Raw genomic sequence first — 24,534 nt, forward strand, 5'->3', positions numbered from 1 at the left:
GTACCAGGTTCTTAAGGAAGAGTATCAGAACAAAGAGAGCATGTAATGGTCGTTTTCTATAACAAACTTCTGGTTTGAGAACTTCCTAAGCCAGAGCTCTTATCTTTGTATTTAATAACTTTTTCTTCATGAGTTTGTCTTCCTGTTCCAATTGAACTCATGAAAACTTTTGCCATCAACAATATCCTATAACTATTAAAACCCACATTTCAGTTGTGCTGTAGGAAACAAAGAACCTCTATTTTGTATCCACAATTTACCAGTTTGATTCCTCCTAGCAGATGAGAAAAATTCCATGTTCCCTGTGAGATTTGTCACTTCACAGATATCTATCATAAAACAGATAGATCTCTACTAAATGTCTATTTTCTAGGCCAAAAAGTTCAAGTCTATTTAGCCTTTTTTCTCAAAAGTCATTTTTATCTCGATTTCTCTGTATGATTTCAAGTTTTGTTAAATACATCATGAGATATACTGACCAGGACTGATTACAAGTACTCTGTATTTAACTGCAGCCTATATTATAAAAAAGGGTTGTGGATTCACATGTAAAAATAGCTTTAACAATGAGAATTTATAAATATGCACTGTATTTCCTTTATTTTAGTATCTAGAATGAGAGAAATCCACTTTTCTCACATAAATTTTAAGGAAGTTCCTTCTATGAAAATACTATGTACTTTTCAGTGATTCCATAACACTGAATAAGTAACACTGAATAGGTAACACTGAATAAGGATTAAGGTGTCTAATTAGTAAAAAGAACAAATACCAGAAACAGAGTCTGATATTTCCACAAACATTTTAATGTAAGATTATTTTACATGTTGTAATTTATATATTCATAATTTTAAATGTAATGTAATACTCATACTTTAACATTAAATACATGTAATTAAGATAAATCTAATTACAAATGTAATAATATTACAATTATAATTATTTTAAAAATATTTCAAACATTTTTTTTTGCATAAATTCTCTTTACTATGGATTCCCTACATTTTTTAAGAAACAGGACATACATCTTGTCTGAGAGATAACATTTAATTTTAGGAAAAAACCTTCAGAATAACTAAATAAGCTAGTTTTAGTATCACAGTTGTAAGGCACTGAGAAACCCTTATATTGTTCCAAGACAAGGCAGAGTTATGTTCAACAAGAACACGTTTCCATGGTCTTTGGAGTTCCAGGTTAGGAAGGGTCACTATTCAGATGTGACTACAGGGGGAATCTCTGACAAAAAAAAAAAAAACAAAACAACAACCAAAAAAAAAAGGCTGAAATTATCTTCTGTATATCCAGTGTTATTTCCAAGATAAATCTTTCAACTTCCTCATTCTTGATCTGCCAGGAAAACAATTCATTGGCCTTTTCACCCCTTTCATATGTAAGTGCACTTGAGTGTAGCAATTGCTTACAGACCTGATTCTCAGCCAGTTCATTATGTTCTTCCCAGAAACCATTTATAAATTAACATGCATTAAAAAAATCCGATAGGGTAAGTAATGTAAGTGTTTCACCCTGAGGAAAATGTGAAGAGTAACCATTTCTTGGCATTGTGCCTTATTGTGCCTCCTACAGTAAGAGAGTTCTCTGTTTCTCCCCCTAGTGGAAGGTGTCCCTGCCCATAGCAGGGGGGCAGTTGGAGCTAGGTAAGCTTTAAGGTCCCTTGCAACCCCAACCATTCTATGACTCTCTGATTTTATGATCCAAGGGGAAACCAATAATTGATGTTAACAAGGTAGATCAAGAACAAATTCGTAACTTGTGACTGCGTTAGAAAGGTAGTTGTGGGTAGTTGGATGTTTGAAAGGACCCACCACACCCAGAATTTCTTCTCCTAAGCAAGCTAAATCTTCTGAGATACAATAATTCTTTTCATTCTATAGGAGTAGGTATTCTTTTTAAACTAGGATACAGTGCAGTAAAAAATTTGAGCATTGTTTTGAATCTTTTAAACTCATTACTTGAGTTCTGTAGCATTGTATGTGACCAGGAATTTGTTCCAAGTTAATATGGGTTTACTACTTTGATATGGCATTTGATGGTGTGATTTTAAATATCTGTGAAGATTAAATAATGAAGAATTAATAGGTAATCTTTTCAATTATAGTGAAAGTTTTTAAGTCTAATTCACCTTGGATATTATATGGATTTTAATTATCACTGAAACACCAGGTATGGTATTAGTACAAGACTGAAAGAGTACTTATTCCACTAGTTTTATTTATATTTGGAGATTTTTATATTTCTGTAATAGTTTTGAATACACTGTTCATCTTTTTTAATTCTATCAGAATAAAAGTAAGATCTGATTTTATATATAAATGTTATAATTATAATTCTGGTAACATCTATTTTGCATATTTATGCTTGAAGAAATTACAAAGAACTTATATAATCTAATTGTTCTATTTTTTAACCATTTCTCTTTTGTGTTCTATTCTTGCTTTTTGCTTTCTACTTTTCCCATTTATCATTTAACCAAAATCTTCATAATCATTTGCAAGAATATTAACTGATGAAGCCAGAAGACACATGTTGTGTAATTTCAGAGTTTGTAGAAGAGTTATAGGAGCAAAATAGAGTCTCCTGGTCTCAACAGTGGATATGTGAGCAGCTCATGCGCATAAAACGGTAGCCCGTTCTGCTAAGGAATGGGGAACAGCTATTTTTGAAAGAACACCAGTTAGCTTTTATTATTATTTCAACTCCAGATTCAACTGGAGAGAGGCAGATCAACGTTTTTTTTTAGACCCATTAGTTTTCTTAAACTACTTTGGAATACCAGCAGCTGAGCTCATGCCTCAGACTGAAACCCCATTATTTCAGGTTAGGGAATGAGTACTTGGTTCTTTATTCCAAAGTAGGTGATTATACACCAGATTTCTAAATCATTACTGAATGAAAAATATTCATATTCAGAAGTCTGTATTGTATCATTACTTATATTTCACAAATGATATTTACTAAAAAAAAGAAGTAAACACTTTCACAGATTTGTGTAGGCTACGCTGCACATTTTAGGTATATCAGAAACTATCAGCACTATAGAAAATATGATCAAATCACTTAATATCTTGACATTTCTGTTATAAAGAGCTTGAATTCTATTAAAAAATAGTTTCCTTACCAATGCATCTCCTGTTTTTCATGGCAAACAGCATACTAATAATCTGAGCCACAAGAGGGCATCAAATAAGCAGACTGCAGCCCAGCTCAGCTGAATATAAAAAAGGGACGTACCTTTGTGAAAAACGCTTCTCTTCTATAAATGCTTCAGAAATCTGAGAAAACTTAATGCTTGTTTGAATTACAAAACTAGTTTGTTAAATAACGTGACTTTTTTTCCTTAAATGCATATGTACATGCAATATGTAAGTTTTGATGAAAATGTATTACGTGTTTATCCACAAAATTCCTCTTCCCTTCCATACAGACTTGGAAGTTATTGTTCAGTGTAATTATTTTTTAAAAGCTATATTCAAATATCACATATTATTCTACAGTCATTTACATCTATGAATGGACGAGTAAGAAACTATGCAATTTACTAGATACCACAGAAGTAGCAGTTGTGAAAATGGTATGAATCATGGAGGTGAAATGGTTTCAGAAAGTAACATGATGAGTGGAAAACTGAGAAGCAAAAGTCTTCTGTTTTAATCCTTGATGGGATTAATAATCCCTCTTTTAAACTTTGTCTTATTTTTCTTACATTGCACAAAAAACTTGAAATATAGTATACTGTTAATTCACTGTAAGTATACTTACATTCACTGTTACAGTGAATGTAAGAGGATTAGGTAGCATTTTTGTTTCATAATTCAGTAATTCTGACATATTCCTGTACAGATATATATCCAATGTGCAAGTACATTATCACTGCATGGTAATTCTGAAGAGTTATGTAGCCAAGAAAAGGCTAGTCATTGAATAGTTGTGGAATATTTTAAACTAAAACTCAGTATTAAGAACCAATAGCAAGAGCTTATCGCTAGTCTTCCTCATAAGGCTGTTTAATGATAACTGATAAATCTTCATATAATATTTGCTTTCTGTTCTCAGTTTCAGGCCCTAGCAAGCTCTGCTTCACTGTTATTATCTGCTCCTCATATCAAAGTCCCATGATTATCCACCTCAATAACCCACCTGTCTGCTCTTGCCCATGTTTGTGCTCCCACAAATTTCTCTGAAATACTCTACAAGTGTACTATTATCTTTTTCTGTCATTCCTTCTCCTAAGATTACTTTTAAGTGATATAAGTAAAAATAAAGGAATTAATTGGTTGTACTTGAAATGTTTCTTACTGCTAAAAATAAGCACTTAATTTACAGATCTATACCAAAAAAAGCAAGCATTTTACACCTCTTGCTTCAAAGATTAGGCAGACAATCTTAAAAGAAACTAGAATAGTTCTACCTGACAAACTATGGACTTGGCCTATTGCAGGCTACCCCTTCCTACACTATATGTACCTTATACACAAATAAAAGATGTAGCTGGGGCACCTTCATGTAAGCATAACCATGTTTGGAACCAAAGTACAAGTGTTCTCACCACTGCTTTTTGAAATTTAATGCATGGTTCGAAAAACAGAGAGAAACGATTTCATAGGATGGCTGGTACGAATTCTCAGATCTCTCTGTAGATCAGAGCAACATCATAAATCCTTAGAGCAGTAAGTGCACATCTTTGTTTAGCTCAGACCCAGTTCTCCAGCAGCCTACTCTGGTTTTTGATTCCTTAAAACTCAGGATGTAGGATACCATATGACTGGGTATTATTGAGACGTGTCCATCTCAAGTCACATCATTGGAAGAGTATCAACATTTATAGTGCCAGTTATAGTGAGATACTTACAGAGAGTATGACTATGGGAGTGAAGACTATGATGGCTGTTAGCGCAAACAGGGTGAAGAGTAGGACAAAAACGTTAACTTTACAAAGAACGAACAGGTAAAATGGTGATGGTCAAGCATGTTCATGCAGGGACATCTACATTCTAAGCCATGACTTTCAAGAGACAGTTCTGCAAAGAAAAAAAGCTGTGAGAGGATCGTAAAACAAAACAAACCAACCAACCAAACAACCAAACAAAAGCTGGCATTCATAGAAGGCAGCTACTGAGGACAACTGCCCTTACAGCAACCCTGAACTCCTAATAGATCCTGTATTGGTAACTCTTTTATTGCTTGCCAATGACTCAGTTTCACTCAGAAATGTACAGACTGCTGAAAGACAAGCAAATGAAAAAGCTGTTTTGGAAAAATAGTATGACAATCCATTATTTTGTTTTTGTCTTCCTTGTGCAAGATGAAAAGTATTAATTACGAGCTGTAACCTTTTGGAAACGAGTTCAGTTCTCAGGACGAGAACATTGGACTCTAACTTATGTCGGGGATGGATATATGTCCATTTTAATGAACACAAGATTATTTCTCAGACACTGGAGGAAAAGGGTAAAGACGCAGGTTGGAAAGTAGGATTGGAAAAAGAAATCAGAGAAACTTTTCTCAGGCAATTTTGACTTATCCTTTTACATTTTATGGCCTTCCATATGTAAACTCTTGCTGTTAGTCTAAGCTACCCCACCGCTTCTGGAATGTGACTGTGGAGGTCCGCGTGAGGTGCCGCCATCTACTGGGAAGTAAATAAACTTGTAATAAGGATTACCAGGAACAACAGGCGAAGCTGATGCCATCGGTCATACTCTGTGCTTTCAAAGGTTTTGCCCAAGAAATGGCGTAGGGCTGGGAGCAGAGCCTGGCCCCCAAGCAGCTCGAATGTCTCTACCTCAGGACAAGCCAGGCCCCCGGGCTCCTCCGGATCGGAGGGGAGGAGTGTACTTCCACTGTCCCATGGAGAAGGACATACACTTCCCTTCCCCAGCCCCACCGACAGCACGCCGCGGCAAGCCGAGCTCCCCCCGGGCCGGTTGGCCCCGCCTCCCGCCTCGTGACCTGCCCGCCCCGCCGTGCTGGCGCTCTCCCGGCGCTTCCGGGGGTAAGCTCTCGGGTGTGCCGCGCCGGTAAGTTTGTGGCAGCGGGTGCGAAGTACCGGCCGCAGCATGTCCGGTAACGGGCTCAGCTACAGCGAGCAGGGAGGAGAGGCGGTGCCTGAGCTGGCCCAGGAGGCGGCGACCACCACGACCCCCTCGATTCCTGCGGCCTTCGGGCTCTTCTGCAGCGACACCAAGAAGTAAGGGAGCCGGGTTGGGCCAGGCAGCGGGGCCCATGCCTCGGGTCTGTTGGGTGCGTGAGCGGGGAGCGATCTCCTGGGCTGTGCCGCCCGCTCGGACCGTGCTGCGCTAGCGGGACCCTTGTCCTCAGGGGCCGGGGTGGGAGGAGGAGAGGGGCCTTGGAGCTCCTCCCGGGGGGCAGCTGCGGGGGTCGCGGTCGGGCCCGGCCTGGCCGCTTCTACCCCGCTGTGAATTCGTGGGGAAGTTGGCTTGCTTACCTTTAAGGTGTGCATAGCAGAACGGGTAATCTGTGAAGTTTTTGTGTTAGCTTGTTTGAAAAGCTGGTTAGCACTTTTCCTCTGTTTTGGTAGCTAACTACGCTGGCTTAGTTTAATTTTTCCCTCAAACTCAGCTAAAAACAGAGGCGTAGAAGTATTTGTGGGACTTGCAGTTGGGAATGTAGTTGATTACAGCGAGGCAGCCAGCTGGAAGTGGGTGTTAACAGTGCTGTGCCTTGGTCAGAAGTCAAAATGAGGAAATGGAGGAGGAAAAACCAGCCGAAGTGCACTGGCGCAAAGAGCCGTCAGCTCCTTAAAGAAGTGAGTTGGAAAGCGTAAAAAAAAAAAAAAATAGTGTCTAAATGGAAGGATCAAGAGGGTTGCTAAGCTGGATTTGTATCCTACAGCAAATTGGAAATCTATTCCAAGAGCAACCAATAAAAAGCGCCATAAACTAAGGTCTCATGTACATTAGAAAATCAATCACTACCTCTTCAGTTTGATTGTTCTGCACAAAAAGAACATCCATGCTCTAGAAACCTCGACTGATGTGTTTATTTTAGGGCCACAGCAGAGTGAATCACAACGACATGAGGCTTCTGGCACTCTGATGCTTAGCTCTGTGAGACAGCAGCTGATAGGCCTCAGTTTGCCAGGCTACTCATGTTTCTCTTCCCCTGCCATTGGGCTAAATATTTTCGCATTCTGCTGCCGTTAAAATTTTTGCTGCTCTAGTGTGGATGCCTCTCTGCTGACACGTGTGTTGTAGCTCATATGTTGTTTGCATGCTTCCTTTCCTGTCCCCTTCCACAGAAGCAACTTTGGTCTTTTATCTGTTAACTGCTGCCTCTTTTCTACAGAAGGCTGAGCCCCAATCATTGGCCATGTCATAATTAGCTACATATCTCATTTAATCCTAGCTGACAGATAAGTTCTTGTTGAAGTCCAACTTATTCATAATGCAGACTTCTGTGGGTAAACTCTAAGTATGATTGGATAGTCGAGGAACAGACACCGTCCAGGGAAGATTATGAAATTTGGATAGTGTGAAAAAGGCCTCACTGCAGGTGAGGATTATTGTTAGAAAAGCAGACTGTTGCAGTGTATTTCGAAAATGCAGTAGCCATTTATCAAGCATATGGCATGTATGTCGTATAGTCCATGCTGGTAATAGCCTGAAAACTCCTTATTGAGAAGCAAGCAAAATTTCGTTTCCTTAGAGCCAAAATGAAAATCTTAAAACAGGGAATGTAGCTCAGATGTAGAACAAAATAAAATTGCTGTTACAGCTTTTCAGAGATTGTTTGCTGATCTCTTGATTGTCACTCAACTCTGCTGAATGTGATCATTGATATGCTTATGTCCCATATCGTTGTGAGTTTTCAGTGCTTGGAAATTTTTTTTTGATGCTGAGGAATTTGATTCCTCCTTAGATGTACTGATGGTACAAGAAGTACTCTTCCTTTGAAGATGGGCATATATATGGCCCAGAATGTTGTTGCAGTAACTGTTGGACTAAAGGCCTGCACTTGCTTGTTGCCAGTGAATTTGAACATTATCATGTGACTGAAGTGTAAATATCAAGATATCACTGTAAATGGTTTCTTTAAAAAATTCCAGTCTCTTTTCTTTGTTGTCCTTTTTTTGTTTGTCATGAAGAGGAAGTATGCCAAAATACTTCTGAAATAAGGAAATTGTTTATGAGGGTAGGCTGTCTTCAGTCTTGCAGCATGAATTGTATGGAACAGCCTATGACAGTTTGAATACAGAGGCACAAGTTAATACCAGTAGACATAAATATGAAGTCTGCAGTTGACTTAATACAAATTATTTGGCCTAGATTTTGTTCTTAGCATTTCAATAGGAATACTCAGATGAAGTATCATCTAAAAGTTCTGAGCATCCCTTGGTATCAAAAGCTGATGTGGTTTATTATTCTTCTAAAGCTGCCTTTTTTTACCTTTGACAATTCTGTGACTCATTCCTTCACTTTCAATTACAAATAGAACCTTCAGTTCAGTTAATGCACATAGTATTTTCTTGACATGTTAGTGATGTGGTTTGGTTGGGGCACATGCTGTCAGCATTAAAAATATCTCAGTGCCTTGGAACTTCTGTTGTGGTGACATCTTAAACATGACTAAGGGGAAAGTTTGACTGTTAAAAGATCAATGAAGATGAAATAGTAATTGAAATAAATAGTTATCTTAATAAATCAAGGTGCAAATAGTATGTTTCGCATTAGTTAATATATTGATAGAGGGATCTAGTAAAAAAAATTGAAAACTACAACTTTGGTCTACTTCTATAAGCTAATTGTGTTAATGCTTAGGACAAAAGAAGTGAGGAAGAAAGCTTGTTCTAAACTTATATAGATTACTGTTAAGTACAACATACACATAAAAACTGTTTCCTTGCTGATTTTGACTGAACTGAAACTGGTTTTGATTTTCTTAACAAATGTATGAGATTGGGTCTAGGTTTTTCTGTATTGAATCCTAAGTAAAGAGTCAAATACACCTTACATATTTGGTATGGCTTTTAAAAAGCATTTTGGTTAGTTCAGTCCCTTTAGATGCATTAGAGATGGACCTCGTGTTCAGAGGGTAGAAATTTTGTGTTTGTTCTGTTAAAAATCTCAATAACTGAATAATTAAGAGATCCTTGATACCTGAGATGAGTTAGCTTTAATCTTCTTGTGTGGGATAGGCCCCGTTACATGGCTGGAGATGATTCCTCTCCTTTCCTGTTCCCTCTTCCATGCTTGTCACATGAGCTGGCATGATGCTCCTCCTTTATGCAACTTGTTTAGTTAAATGTTAGGAATTTCTTTTGTGTTCAGGTAGGTAGTCTGATACTTGTCTGTGAACTGGTTACATTCCAGACATAGGTCACTCTAGGAGGTCCCAGATGTACATCATTCACATGCCCAACATGTTTGAGAAAGAAGAAAAAGGGTCAGGTTGTAGGCCACTGCCATACTGGAAGTGGTCTGCAGATAAGTCTTTGTGCATAACAAGAATTTTCAGCAGAAAATCGGTGAGAGCTAAAGGGTCATGTAAATCTTATGGGCAAGCTGAATGCAGTCTGTGGACCTCTGGGTATTTCTTTATGGTCTAGATTGATGGGATTAGTGAAATAAGCACTGTCTACTTGGAAAACTGTCAAAATCATCTGTATAGTGTACAGAGATACTGTTTCATAGACTCATAGAATCACAGAATAGTTAGGGTTGGAAAGGACCTTAAGATCATCAAGTTCCAGCCCCCCTGCCATGGGCAGGGACACCTCACACTAAACCGTGTCACCCAAGGCCTCGTCCAGCCTGGCCTTGAACGCTGCCAGGGATGGAGCAGTCACAGCATCCCTGGGCAACACATTCCAGTGCCTCACCACGCTCACAGGAAAGAATTGCCTCCATATATCCAATCTAAACTTCCCCTGTTTAAGTTTTAACCCGTTACCTCTTGTCCTATCACTACAGTCCCTAATGAAGAGTCCCTCCCCAACATCCCTATAGGCCCCCTTCAGATACTGGCAGGCTGCTATGAGGTCTCCACGCAGCCTTCCCTTGTCCAGGCTGTACAGCTCCAACTTTCTCAGCCTGTCTTCATACAGGAGGTGCTCCAGTCCCCTAATCATCCTCATGGCCCTCCTCTGGACTTGTTCCAACAGATCCATGTCCTTTTTATGTTAAGGACACCAGAACTGCACACAGTACTCCAAGTGAGGTCTCACAAGAACAGAGGAGAGGGGCAGGATCAACTCCTTTGACCTACTGGTCACGCTCCTTTTGATGCAGCCCAGGATACGGTTGGCTTTCTGGGCTCCAAGCGCACACTGCAGCCGGCTCATGTTCATTTTCTCATCAACCAACACCCCAAAGTCCTTCTCCGCAGGGCTCCTCTGAATCTCTTCTCTGCCCAGCCTGTAGCTGTGCCTGTGATTGCTCCAAGGCAAGTGCAGGACCTTGCACTTGGCATGGTTAAACTTCATGAGGTTGGCATCAGCCCACCTCACAAGCATATCAGGGTTCCTCTGGATGGCATTCCTTCCCTCTAGCGTATCAACCGAACCACACAGCTTGGTGTCATCGGCAAACTTGCTGAGGGCGCACTCAATCCCACTGTCCATGTCAGCGACAAAGATGTTGAAGAAGACCGGTCCCAACACCGATCCCTGAGGGACACCACTTGTTACTGGTCTCCAGGTGGACATCGAGCCGTTGACCACAACTCTTTGTGTGTGGCCATCCAGCCAGTTCTTTATCTACGGAGTGGTCCATCTATCAAATTGATGTCTCTCCAATTTAGAGACAAGGATGTCGTGTGGGACAGTGTTGAACACTTTACACAAATCCAGGTAGATGACATCAACTGCTCTACCCCTGTCCATCAGTTCTGTAGCCCCATCATAGAAGGCCACCAAATTGGTCAGGCAGGATTTCCCCATAGTGAAACCATGCTGGCTGTCACCAAGCCCCTTCTTGTTTTTCATGTGCCTTAGCATGCCTTCCAGAGAATCTGCTCCAAGATTTTGCCAGGCACAGAGATGAGACTGACCAGTCTGTAATTCCCCGGGTCATCCATTTTCCACTTCTTGAAAATGGGGGTTATATTTCCCTTTTTCCAGTCATCGGGAACTTCACCTGACTGCCATGATTTTTCAAATATGATGGACAGTAGCTTAGCAACTTCATTTGCCAGCTCCTTCAGGACCCACGGATGGATTTCATCAGGACCCATGGACTTGTGCATGTTCAGGTTCTTAAGATGGTGTCAAACCAATTCCTCTCCTACAGTGGGCCCAAGGTCTTCATTCTCACAGTTCCTCTGTCTGCCTTCCAAGACTTGGGTGGTGCAGTCAGAGCCTTTGTCAGTGAAGACCGAGGCAAAGAAGTCATTCAGAACCTCAGCCTTCTCCAAATCCTGTGCAGCCAGTTCTCCTGACAGCTTCCAGAGAGGGCCTACGTTCTCCCTAGTCTGTTTTTTATTTGCAGTGTACCTGTAGAATCCCTTCCTGTTATCCTTAATATCCCTAGACAAGTTTAATTCTAACTGGGCCTTAGCTTTCCTAACCTGGTCCCTAGCTTCCCAGACAACATCCCTGTGCTCTTCCAAGGCCGCCTGTTGTTGCTTCCACCTTTTATAAGCCTCTTTTTTCCTTTGAATTTTCCTCAGGAGCTCCTTATCCATCCAAGGAGGTCTCCTACCCCTCCTGCTGCATTTCCTTCTAGTTGGGATGCAACACTCCTGAGCTTGTAGAAGGTGATCCTTGAATATCATCCAACAGTCTTGGGCCCCTCTGCCCTCTAGGGCTATATCCCATGGCACCTTACTATGCAGATTCCTGAAGAGGCCAAAGTCTGCTCTCTTGAAGTCCAGGGCAGTGAGCTTGCTGCACACTCTTATCACTGTCTTGAGGATCTCAAATTCGACCATCTCGTGATCACTGCATCCAAGGTTGTCCTGGAGCATCACATTTCCAACGAGCCCTTCCCTGTTGGTGAGCATGAGGTCAAGCATGACACCTCCCCTTGTCAGCTCAGCTATTACTTGCAGGAGGAAGTTGTCCTCCACACAATCAAGGAACCTCCTGGATTGCTTGTGCCGGGCAGTACCGTTGCTCCAACAGATGTCAGGCCGGGTGACGTCCCCCATGAGAACAAGGGCCTGTGAGCGTGAGGTTTTTACTGTCTGTCTACAGAGTGAGTGCTTCAGGCACAGAATCCTCTTGATCAGGCGGTCTATAACAGATCCCACAGTAATGTCTCCCATTGCTGTTCTCCCTTTAAGCCTGACCCACAAACTCTCTGTTAACTGCTCACCTCTCCCCTGACAGAGTTCCATACTCTCCAGCCTATCCCCAAGATAAATAGCAACTCCCCCTCCCCGCCTGCCAGGCCTGTCTTTTCTAAAGAGTCTGTAACCTTCCATTCCAACACTCCAGTCATAGGAGCCATCCCACCATGTTTCTGTGATGCCTATTATATCATAACCCCATAGACGTACACATATCTCTTAATTCCTCTTGTTTGTTCCCCATGCTACGGGCATTTGTATAGAGGCATCTGAGCTGAGCTCCAAATGAAGCTGGCTCATTGGCTGGAGCAGCCAGAATATCTCTGCATTGCTCCGAGCATTTATTATAGGTGCTGGCAGCTGACTGGGAGTGTTGGGATGGAATGATGCCCCCCTCCCCCAACACATCTAGTTTAAAGCCTCCTTGACCAGTCTGGCAAGCCTCCTACCAAAACTGCTTTAGACCAGCTCCACCAGCCCCCGCTGCTAGACCTGGCCTACAAACTTGGGTCCCATGTTCAAGACACCCAAACCCCTGACTATGACACCACCCTTTTAACCATTTATTAACCTGGGTAATCCTCCTAGGTTTTTTTAGGTCCTCCCCTGTATCCTGGAGAATTGACAAAAAGGGTATCTGAGCTCCAGAGCCCCTAACCACCTCTCCCAGGGCTCTGTAGTCCTCCTTTACGCTCTCCAGGCTACTGTTATCTATATCCCTAGCAGCCACATGGATCACCAGAAGTGGGTCTAGTAAGTCCATGGGGCTTACTAGAGCAGGCAGCCTCTCTGCCACATGCCTGATCTGTGCCCCTGGTAGGCAACACACCTGCCTTGAGACTGGGTCAGGCCGACAGACGAGTGCTTCTGTCCCTTTCAAAGCTGCTTTTTCCTGGCAGCACCAGTAGAGATGTTCTTTACCAGTGCATCAGCCGGCTGTTTCTGGTGTGTGTTTCCTCATGAGCCCCCTGCAGGGCAGCAAAGCGATTCTGAGTGGGGACAACAGATTTTGGAGGAAGTCCCTTTCTTTTAATTGTCCTTTTCCTCCTTTTTTGTTGTGGGTTTTTTTTTTTTGTTTGGTGCACATCTCCTTAGTTAATAATAACATTTTTATAGTTACACTGTTTAGTCCTGCTCTGTGTAAAGGAATGAAGAATCCTAACCGCCTTCCAACTTTTAAGAAGACTTTTTGATATAATTAGTAACAATCCTTGTTAATGGCATACTTTATTGTGCAGCTATTATTGCCTAAATTTAATTGCAGGTATACAGGGGATTTTAATTTACATTAAATTTTTAAAAAAATTACTTGTATGTAATATTAAAATATAATAATGTGGTTTTTTTATTATTTGAACGATACCATTTCTGAGATAAAACTAGCTAGTGCTGTATCTAAGCCAAATGTAAAACTTTACAGATGAACCACAGGAGAAACATCAGTATGTATCAATTGATAAGTACAGTATTGAGGCAGATGGCAAAATTTATAACATGCATTTTCAACTTTACTGATTTGCATTTTTAAACCGTATTCCTGCCAAGCAAAATACATTTGTAATTTATTAGACTTTTTCCTGCAGATCTGGCATATATATTCTGTTGAGCTATTCATCAGAAAACTCGGCAGGGCTGCAAACCCTTTTTTTTTTTTTTCTTTTTTCCCTGAAATTTTAAAGCCTGTTGTGCAGAGAACTGATCTAGGGTGGTGATTTCATTAAGATACTCATTCCCCAATGCTCTGTGCAGAAGACTTTTCCAACTTCATCAGAGCTAAAAAGTTGCTTTCAACAGCTGCCAGAGATGTTCTTGCAATCTTAAATTGATCCAGTTTTGCCTTGGCATATCCTGTTCAACTGGTCATGAAAAGCTTGTACGTAGACTGCCATTTGTGAAATTCTTGGAGGAAACTACAGCCCTAATATTCAAACTTGATGCATCCACTAGCTCGCTGGCACAACTACTTTCTTTTCCCATCTGTTATAATGGCGGTATGCCCACTAATATGGTGGTATGCCAGTTTCGGTAGGATGTACGAGCCAGCAAAGACGAATGTTTTGGATGAACTGATGACTCTACAAGATAAAATCTAAACCCTGTAGTCATTACCAGGATAGGAGCTAAATACAGTGTATGAACATGGGTGCAGAGTATTTCTCCAGCTGAAATCAGTTGGATCTGATGGGAAGTGACACACAGTGAATATACTGCTACATATGTTCTATGCTCTTGGCACATATGAGGATGCAAGCAATAAACTGTTTATTTGCTGTGATTCTCTCTAATGTAGTCATTAAAATTTTTTGAGGCTTTTTTATCTGCTCAGGCAAGTTTTATAGCTTAAGGTCTTCACTGTAGTGGCTGCATATCTGCTAAGTTGTCACATGTTTGCTTTAGGCACTTGCTTAGACACTGCATCTGGAATGGCATTATTAATGCATTTCTGTAATGTTATAACGTAAGACTGACACTTGCAAGAAATTTCAGATTTTTCTTAGTTCTCCTTTTCTGAACACTGTCCTTGTCTATGTTTCTTTTTTTACCTTGAAAAACTGGAATGTGGCATATAAAGATTTTTTTTTTTTGGCATCCTTCTGAAATATGAACAGCATTGTAATGCTCTTCAATGCTGTTTCTGAAATGTTGTCTACGTATACGTAAATATACTAACCTTGTTGTAGGTTCCAGCACACCTTTGTGGTGGTATCTTTGAAAGAAGTGTCTTCCCACTGTTTTGAGGAGAGCTGAATCTCACTCTTCCTATAATCCCTCCACAACTATCAAATGCTGCAGAGTGATCTGCAAGTGTCTACAAATTCTGATGACTGGCCTCAAGATAGGCTGTAAATTGACACAACCGCTTACATGGCAGCACGACTTAATACACCCCCTTTTCAACCTTCAGGAAACTGATTTCTACCACCAAGGAAGATTTTTATCTTGCGAAAGCTTCTCTGAAGCAATGGAAGTGTGTGGGTAGTAGCACCAGTCATACGGGGTGGGATTGCAAGGTTTGTATTTTTCATCATTTCACTCAGCCTTCCTTGTTGCTGGGTGAAGTAGTGTGTATAAATACTGGCAATGTATAATCTTAGAGTAAATCACAGTCTTTTCCAGAAGGGGTTTCAAACTGCTTTGTCAAACTAGCTACCATCTGCTTACAGCTTTTAAAATGTGTTTAGTTACATATTTGCATGATGTTGGTCATAGCAGCAGCTTAGAGATGTTCATGCACCAAGTTGCTCAAGCATTATTAAGGTACTATAGTTTCACAGCAGGAAACTGGGAAGGTACTTAAGGTCGCTACTGGTGTTGTCAGGAAAAAGCGGCAGTCATAGCGATAGGGGACCCTACTTTGAAAGGAACAGAGGCACCCATCTGTTGAGATGACCAAATCTGGAGGGAGGGGTGTTGCCTGTCAGGGGCATGAATCAGGGATATTGCAGAGAGACTGCCTGTTCTAGTAAGTCCCATGGAAGCGGACTATTACCCACTTCTGGTGATCCATGTGAGTGCTAGTGATATAGATAACAGTAGCCTGGAGAGCATAAAGAAGGACTACAGAGCCCTGGGAGAGGTGGTTAGGAGCTCTGGAGCACAGATAGTCTTTTTGTAAATCCTCCAGGATAAAGGAGAGGACCTTCAAAAGGTTAGGCGGACTTGCCAGGTTAGTAAGTGGTTAGAATGGTGGTGCCATAGTCAGGGGTTTGGGTATCTAGAACATGGGACTCAATTTAGTAGGCCAGGTCTACTGTGGGCTGGTGGAGCTTCTTTAACAAAGAGTGGTTTTGGTAGGAGGCTTGCCAGGCTGGTCAAGAAGGCTTTGAACTAGAGGTACTAGGGGAGGGAGGCATCATTCCATCCCAACACACCCAGTCAATTCCCAGCACCTATAATAAATGCTCAGAGCTATGTAGAGATATTCCAGCTGCTCCAGCCAATGAGCCGGCTTCATTTGGAGCTCGGCTCAGATGCCTCTATACAAATGCCCGTAGCATGGGGAACAAACGAGGAATCAGAGATGTGTGCACGTCTATGGGGGTATGATATTATAGGCATCACAGAAACATGGTGGGATGGCTCCTATGACTGGAGTGTTGGAATGGAAGGTTACAGACTCTTTAGAAAAGACAGGCCTGGCAGGCGGGGAGGGGGAGTTGCTATTTATCTTGGGGATAGGCTGGAGAGTATGGAACTCTGTCAGGGGAGAGGTGAGCAGTTAACAGAGAGTTTGTGGGTCAGGGTTAAAGGGAGAACAGCAATGGGAGACATTACTGTGGGATCTGTTACAGACCACCTGATCAAGAGGATTCTGTGCCTGGAGCACTCTGTAGACAGACAGGAAAAGCCTCACGCTCACAGGCCCTTGTTCTCATGGGGGACGTCAACCAGCATGACATCTGTTGGAGCAACGGTACTGCCCGGCACAAGCAATCCAGGAGGTTCCTTGATTGTGTGGAAGACAACTTCCTTCTGCAAGTAATAGAGGAACCGACAAGGAGACGTGCCATGCTTAACCTCGTGCCACGCTTGACCAACAGGGAAGGGTTCGTTGGAAATGTGGCACTGAAGGGCAGCCTTGGATGCAGTGACCACAAGATGGTTGAATTTGAGATCCTTAGGACAGTGAGAAGAGTGTGCAGCAAGCTCACTGCCCTGGACTTCAAGAGAGCAGACTTTGGCCTCTTCAGGAATCTCCTTAGTAAGGTGCCATGGGATATAGCCCTAGAGGGCAGAGGGGCCCAAGACTGTTGGTTGATATTCAAGGATCACCTTCTACAAGCTCAGGAGTGTTGCATTCCAACCAGAAGGAAGTGCAGCAGGAGGGCCAGGAGACCTCCTTGGATGGATAAGGAGCTGCTGAGGAAAATTCAAAGGAAAAAAGAAGCTCATAAAAGGTGGAAGCAAGGACAGGTGGCCTTGGAAGAGCACAGGGATGTTGTCTGGGAAACTAGGGACCAGGTTAGGAAAGCTAAGGCCCAGTTAGAATTAAACTTGTCTAGGGATGTTAAGGATAACAGGAAGGGATTCTACAGGTACACTGCAAATAAAAAACAGACTATAGAGAACGTAGGCCCCCTTGGAATGCTCTCGGGAGAACTGGCTGCACAGAATTTGGAGAATGCTGAGGTTCTGAATGACTTCTTTGCCTCATTCTTAACTGGCAAAGGCTCTGACTGCACCACCCAAATCTTGGAAGGCAGATGCAGGGACTGTGAGAATGAAGACCTTGGGCCCACTGTAGGAGAGGATCTTGTTTGAAACCATCTTAAGAACCTGAACGTGCACAAGTCCATGGGTCCTGATGAAATCCATCCGTGGGTCCTGAAGGAGCTGGCAAATGAAGTTGCTAAGCTACTGTCCATCATATTTGAAAAATCATGGCAGTCAGGTGAAGTTCCCGATGACTGGAAAAAGGGAAATATAACCCCCATTTTCAAGAAGGGGAAAATGGATGACCCGGGGAATTACAGACCAGTCAGTCTCATCTCTATGCCTGGCAAAATCCTGGAGCAGATTCTCTGGAAGGCATGCTAAGGCACATGAAAAACAACAGGGGGCTTGGTGACAGCCAGCATGGCTTCACTAAGGGGAAATCCTGCCTGACCAATTTGGTGGCCTTTTATGATGGGGCTGATGGACAGGGGTAGAGCAGTTGATGTCATCTACCTGGACTTGTGCAAAGTGTTCGACACTGTCCCACACGATATCCTTGTCTCTAAATTGGAGAGACATCAATCCGATAGGCGGACCACTCCGTAGATAAAGAACTGGCTGGATGGCCGCACACAAAGATTTGTGGTCAATGTCTCAATGTCCTGCTGGAGACCATTAACGAGTGGTGTCCCTCAGGGATCGGTGTTGGGACCGGTCTTCTTCAACATCTTTGTCGCTGACATGGACAGTGGGATTGAGTGCGCCCTCAGCAAGTTTGCCGATGACACCAAGCTGTGTGGTTCGGTTGATATGCTGGAGGGAAGGAATGCCATCCAGAGGAACCCTGATACGCTTGTGAGGTGGGCTGATGCCAGCCTTACGAATTTTAACCCTGCCAAGTGCAAGGTCCTGCACTTGCCTTGGAGCAATCACAGGCACAGCTACAGGCTGGGCAGAGAAGAGATTCAGAGGAGCCCTGCGGAGAAGGACTTGTGGGGTCTTGGTTTATGAGAAAATGAAAATGAGTCGGCTGCAGTGTGCGCTTGGAGCCCAGAAAGCCAACCGTATCCTGGGCTGCATCAAAAGGAGCGTGACCAGCAGGTCGAAGGAGGTGATCCTGCCCCTCTCCTCTGTTCTTGTGAGACCTCACCTGGAGTATTGTGTGTAGTTCTGGTGTCCTTAACGTTAAAAGGACATGGATCTGTTGGAACAAGTCCAGAGGAGGGCCATGAGGATGATCAAGGGACTGGATCACCTCCTGTATGAAGACAGGCTGAGAAAGTTGGAGCTGTACAGCCTGGAGAAGAGAAGGCTGCGTGGAGATCTCATTGCAACCTTCTAGTATCTGAAGGGTGCTTATAAGGATGCTGGGGAGGGCCTCTTCATTAGGGACTGTAGTGATAGGACAAGGGGTAATGGGTTAAAACTTAAACAGGGGAGTTTAGATTGGATGTAAGGAGGAAGTTCTTTACTGTGACGGTGGTGAGGCACTGGAATAGGTTGCCAGGGAAGCTGTGTATGTTCCATCCCTGGTGGTGTTCAAGGCCAGGTTGGACAGAGCCTTGAGTGAGATGGTTTAGTGTGAGGTGTCCCTGCCCATGTCAGGGTGGTTGGAACTTGATGATCTTAAGGTCCTTTCCAACCCTAACTATTCTATGATTCTACTTTATTCAGTTTTAACTTTATGCTTTTCTGTGTGTTTCCTCACTGTGAGAAAAGGGTCACACTACCTAAACCATTCACGGCAAGTGCTTTGAGAAGCTAGTGGAAAAGTAATCATTAAACGAGTTAAATTATGTTGGTTTCCCAACTACTGTCTTTTTCTTCTCTGGGCTTTCTGCCTTACAAGATACTGTGGTTATCCTGGTTTTCTTCATATCTCTGCTGTCTTTTGAAACAGTCATATTTGCTCTTTGGAAACTGTGCTTGTTTTTCGCATTGAAAAACAGGGGTGGCTGAAAAGCAAATAGGTGCTTTTTGTATTTTTTTTTTCCTGAATTTTTCTATAAACCAGAGTACAGCTACACTGAAAGCCAAAGGATTTGAGTCTCCTTTGAAATAATAGTTAAATTCTATTTTAGTGTTGTGTATTGGCAATGAAGTGGTGTAGTGGGAGAGGATGGCAATGCTGAATAGCACCACAAGATGTCATGCAAACAGTTTGTGGAATAGAATGAAACTCGGTGAAACATTTCTTAATTTCCTGCTATAGGAAGACCCCAAATCTACAGCAAAATAAACTTAAATTGCAGCATGCATTCGCTGCTGTTCTGGCTTCCATCTTACATGGCTCTGAAATCAGTTTACAGTTCCTCTAAAGAGTGTGAAGTTCAGAATTGTTTAGAGTTTACACAGTAGCCTGAGCTAGAATAAGCCAGTTTATTTTAGGGATTTTGCAATGCCATACTTTTTCCCCTCTCCCTCCCATTTTATGGGGGGACACAGGACCTTCAATAGGATTTCATTGCTACTTGGGTGTCAAGACCAAAGGTTAAACTGGTCTGTCAGTGTGGATTTTCTGCTTCAAACCTGGTAGTGTTCACAGTATTTTGAGCTTCATCTTGGAACACTTTGCTGTGTTGCAGGTAGAAAAAGTGAATCTTAGTATGTGTGGTTAGAAGTACATCATCCAGACTGAAGTTTCCTAAAGACTTTGAATGCAAGAACAGTGCAAGTTGCTAACTTGTAACAGAAAGTATGAAGAGCATAGGGACCTTAAAACAAGAAACGCATTACTAAAATTCTATCGAATGGGACTTCTTGTAACTTCTGTTCTTTTTTATAACAGCTGGTTCCATAATATCAGAACTGGTGAAGCTTGCTTCCTCCCCTCCGGTGGCTTTGTTTGCCATTTCCTGTATCTTTCAGTAACACAGTGCTGCCCCTGTGTATGAAGAGCCTTGGTCTCACCATGAGTTTATTTGTTTAGAATTCCTTGCCCTTTCTTAAAGGGGATTAAAACTGTTCCCATGCTCAGGGGCATACAGATGACGCGGGGAGTGATAAATTCTCATTTCGTAGAACAGCAGTCAGATCAACTTGCAGGAGTAAAGTTTTTGTAGCTAAAGAATTATTGTTGCATTGCCAGCTGGGCTTCAGTTGCAGTTTTGATACTTGGGAAACTTCTGCTTTTTACAAAGAAAGGCTTATGATTAGCAGGTGACTTCTGTCAGTAGCTGGGTGTAAGTATCACAAATGCTGATGATTCATGAGTTTCATCTTACGCCACTGCTAAAAAGAATAGGGAATAGATGTTTATCTTATCAGGGAGGCTCTTAACAATAGTTCAGGGTATATAGATGCAGTGGAAAATAATATGTCACAGATTATGGATTAGTATTTTGGTACGATTAAGGATTTGGGTAGTTCCTATGAGAAAGTAACAGGGAGAGGCCTGGATTTGACATAGCTGGTTTAAACTTCGATTACATACATGCATATTACAATGCATAACGCATTCCCTCTTTTGTTTCTGGTGAAAGTGGGTGATGTTGCTGAGCAGAATCTGAAATCCTAGTCCTTAATCTGAGCAAGCTGCTGGTTTTAGTGACCACATGTGTGCTAACAAGAGCAGGACATATTCAAAGTTGTTCTGTATTTGCTGTTTGCTGTAATCAGCTTGGAGAATAACAATCAGACTTCTTTCTGGCATAAGACTTCAGGCTGTTAAAACAGTTTGGCGGCATGTTCTCTTGACTGTCAAACTCCTGGGGTTTTCATGCCTTTTATTTATTCTTTTTTTTCTTCCCCTCCTTTCTCTTATTTTGGGGCATTGGGATGGGATTTCTTGAACATGTTTTTCTTTTTAATGGCAGGGGAGTAAAGGCAGCATGAAATGGAATGAGAACTAGGAAAATTTAAGTGGTGGTTTTTTGTTTACTTTCTTACAGCAACATCTATAAGATTAGTCTTGCCGGGTAGGCCTGCCATAGGTACTGTGATATCCATATCCCTATCATATCCAGAAAAGGTGCAGAGGTATGTGAAGAAAGCAGTCCTTTGAGGTAGAAAAAGTAGTATCTATCTTAAAAGCTACCATCATAAATTATGAAAACATTAAAAAAAGTTAGAAATTGTCTTCCTCTACTAAACGTTTGACCAGTGATTTAAAGAGAATATTGTATTCTGGATGTGTTTTGTGATGTCCATCATGTGTCATTGTGGGTTTTTAATGTGTGATACTTGTTATTCTAAGTTAGGTGATAAATTTGCATTTCTAATTTACATTTCCTTAGCTTTCAGATTATTATACTGAGGCATACAAAACTGTGTGGTAAATATTAGTATATTAAGGAATCAGTAGTTGGCTGCCTTTATAATATTTGGCTTACTGCCTTTTTTTGGTACATGCCATGCAAATAATAAATATTGTATTTCACAGGCTGTTTTTTTTTTTTTTATATACAGGAATAATATTTGTAGGTATAGTCCAGTGCTTTCAGCTGGCAAGTTTTAAATAGTTAGGCCATATTACATAGAGGTTAAGACACTAGACTGCATCTTAGGAGCTCGGAGAAATCTCATTGCATTCTTGGATATGGTAGTGGGCAAACAGGTGGGAGTGTTCTTGATTTTTCTTTTTCCACTCAGAAAGTCACTTCATCTCTTCTTGCTGTTAGGGAAAATGGGCTTGGAGGCAGTATGTTTACTCTTACAAACTGTAGTGGTTTTGTTTGTTCTTGGGTTTTTCTGTTGTTTCATTGGGGTTTTATAACCTGCTCGTTTTGGTACCTTTAAAGGCCTGTTCCATATGACTTGATATTATTTGTAAACTGTCAGATTAGGCTTCCTTAAATCTGGTTTTGCTGCTGAAATAACAAAGCATATATTTTCATCATAGAATCATAGAATTATAGAATAGTTAGGGTTGGAAAGGACTTAAAAATCACCTAGTTCCAACCCCCCCCACCATGGGCAGGGACACCTCACACTAAACCGTGTCACCCAAGGCTCTGTCCAACCTGGCCTTGAACACCACCAGGGATGGAGCATTCACAGCTTCCCTGGCAACCTATTGCAGTGCCTCACCACCCTCACAGTAAAGAACTTCCTCCTTATATCGAATCTAAACTTCCCCTGTTTAAGTTTTAACCCGTTACCCCTTGTCCTATCACTACAGTCCCTAATGAAGAGTCCCTCTACAGCATCCCTATAGGCCCCGTTCAGATACTGGAAGGCTGCTATGAGGTCTCCACGCAGCCTTCTCTTCTCCAGGCTGAGCAGTCCCAACTTCCTTAGCCGATCTTCATATGGGAGGTGCTCCAGTCCCCTGGTCATCCTCGTGGCCTCCTCTGCACTTGTTCCAACAGATCCATGTCCTTTTTATGTTGAGGACACCAGAACTGCACACAATACTCCAAGTGAGGTCTCATGAGAACAGAGTAGAGGGGCAGGATCACCTCTTTCAACCTACTGGTCATGCTCCTTTTGATGCAGCCCAGGATACAGTTGGCCTTCTGGGCTGCAGGCGCACACTGCAGCTGGCTCATGTTCATTTTCTCATCAACCAGCACCCCGAAGTCCTTCTCCACAGGGCTCCTCTGAATCTCTTCTCTGCCCAGCCTGTAGCTGTGCCTGGGATTGCTCCGACCCAGGTGCAGGACCTTGCACTTGGCATGGTTAAACTTCATAAGGTTGGCATCAGCCCACTTTACAAGCTGTAATATGTACCTAACAGTGTAAGGCTAGAATTACTCTCAAAGTTTTCACTGGGGGAGGCAAAGGTATTGAATCAGCTGGATGGCTGCTTGTGCTTTTTTGAGCTCCTGGCAAGTAGTAATAAGTTATAAAGAAATTATTTGTCTTACACTGTGTACTGAAGAACTTTCCCTTCAGAATAACTAATGGGTATAGAAACATGAACAGCAGTGTGAGGCTTGCATTAATGTTTTCTGTTTTGCGGGATTTTACTTAAGGATTCAAACTCTTCATTCTCCTTAATGCTCAGAAGATGAAATTTTTTTTTTCTTACCGTACAATCAACTATATTATGAAAGACTGAAATGCATTTTGTTTCCCCATTGTTCATTGAGGCTGCTGATAAGAGTGCTTTTGGAGGGAAATGACCTTTGAAATCTGTGTAGGATATTTGTTTCTAGAAGTTAACACTGCAAGGGAGTGGGTATCCTGTTACTTAAGATTTTCTTTCTTTGAGCAGGCCTAAATCTCAGCACGCAAGCTTTCAGTGCAGTCACCTTTTTTTTCTTTTTTCTTGTTTTTTTTCTTTTTCTTCCTTTTTTAAAATACTGTGCTTAAAAGAATGGAACGGAATTCTACAATGCTGGGTAAAATAACAGAGGTGTCTTGCACTATTAAGTCTGCTCTTAAAGGGCGAAACTTCGAGGTTACACTGCAACCATATCTAAGTGTAGAAGAACAAAGGCTTGCTGCTGCTGATTCGTATGAGCATATGGAGCAATATTTTACTCTGTAAGTATCTCTGCCAAGTAACTCTAAGTAACGCTGCTTGCTAATTCTGGATTATAGTTGGCTTGAGAAGATTAAAAAGAAAAATACATCAGTTCTTGATGTATACATTTGGAAATTAATTGCTAGGTGAACTTGAATGTTTTTTCTGTATTTCTCCCCCTCCCTTCCTCTTAGGAAAGCAAAGCTAGCGGCTGTAAGCAGATGTTTGTATCTTAACGTCTCTGGTTTATATTTCCCCTGTTGACATTTCAGAATGCTTTAATTTGATATGTATGGTAGATTACATTCTACAAGCAGGTAGAAGTTAATTTCATAACTAAATACTTTTTTTTCTGTGTTCACATCTTAAATTCACCTTTTGCCTTTTTCCCTTGTGTTTGTTACACTTGTAACTTTTACTCATCCTGGAATTACTGCCTATTTTTGTTTCTCAACTTATTGAAAGTAGTCTTCATTATCTTGAATCTTGTGCTGTGTAACTTCCTCCACTTTGGCTACTTGATCCTCAAGTTCAAATTATTATTTCCACAATTTCTACTTTCTAATGTGAAAATCTTGTTGATGCATTCTTATTTTTTCATGTTAACATTTTTTGTTAATTTTTTCCTTTTAGTAAATATATTCCCATATAAGATATTCCGTATCTTAAGCAGTGGCTGCAGTGTCTTATTCATGCAATGCTTG

The 24,534-nt window shown here is 41.6% G+C and overlaps 1 protein-coding gene and 1 long non-coding RNA gene across 5 annotated transcripts in view; one reads left to right on the top strand and one right to left on the bottom strand.

Annotated features, from left to right (window-relative positions):
- Positions 1-980: 980 nt before the first annotated feature.
- Positions 981-4,939, bottom strand: LOC133224899 (uncharacterized). Its single transcript, XR_009728973.1, has 3 exons — positions 4,868-4,939; positions 3,137-3,226; positions 981-1,236 (listed from the first exon to the last, which is right to left on the bottom strand). It is a non-coding gene; the product is annotated as an uncharacterized LOC133224899 (long non-coding RNA).
- Positions 4,940-5,965: 1,026 nt separating this feature from the next.
- The window catches only part of AP3B1 (adaptor related protein complex 3 subunit beta 1), a 171,193-nt gene continuing 152,624 nt past the window's right edge, over positions 5,966-24,534 (top strand). For 2 of the 4 annotated variants that reach the window (XM_061376831.1, XM_061376832.1), the window contains exon 1: positions 23,674-23,850. In XM_061376831.1, the coding sequence (XP_061232815.1) occupies positions 23,681-23,850 (170 nt within the window). In that variant the 5' untranslated portion in view covers positions 23,674-23,680. Of the gene's footprint in view, positions 6,206-23,673; positions 23,851-24,534 lie in introns of those variants that run through there. The other 2 variants (XM_061376830.1, XM_061376829.1) reach the window with 2 other exon arrangements.

Source organism: Neopsephotus bourkii, unplaced genomic scaffold (genome assembly GCF_033783945.1).
Source record: "Neopsephotus bourkii isolate Nb327-2 ecotype Australia unplaced genomic scaffold, CSIRO-AGI_Nbou_v1 NB_1740, whole genome shotgun sequence".
Lineage (NCBI taxonomy): Eukaryota > Metazoa > Chordata > Aves > Psittaciformes > Psittacidae > Neopsephotus > Neopsephotus bourkii.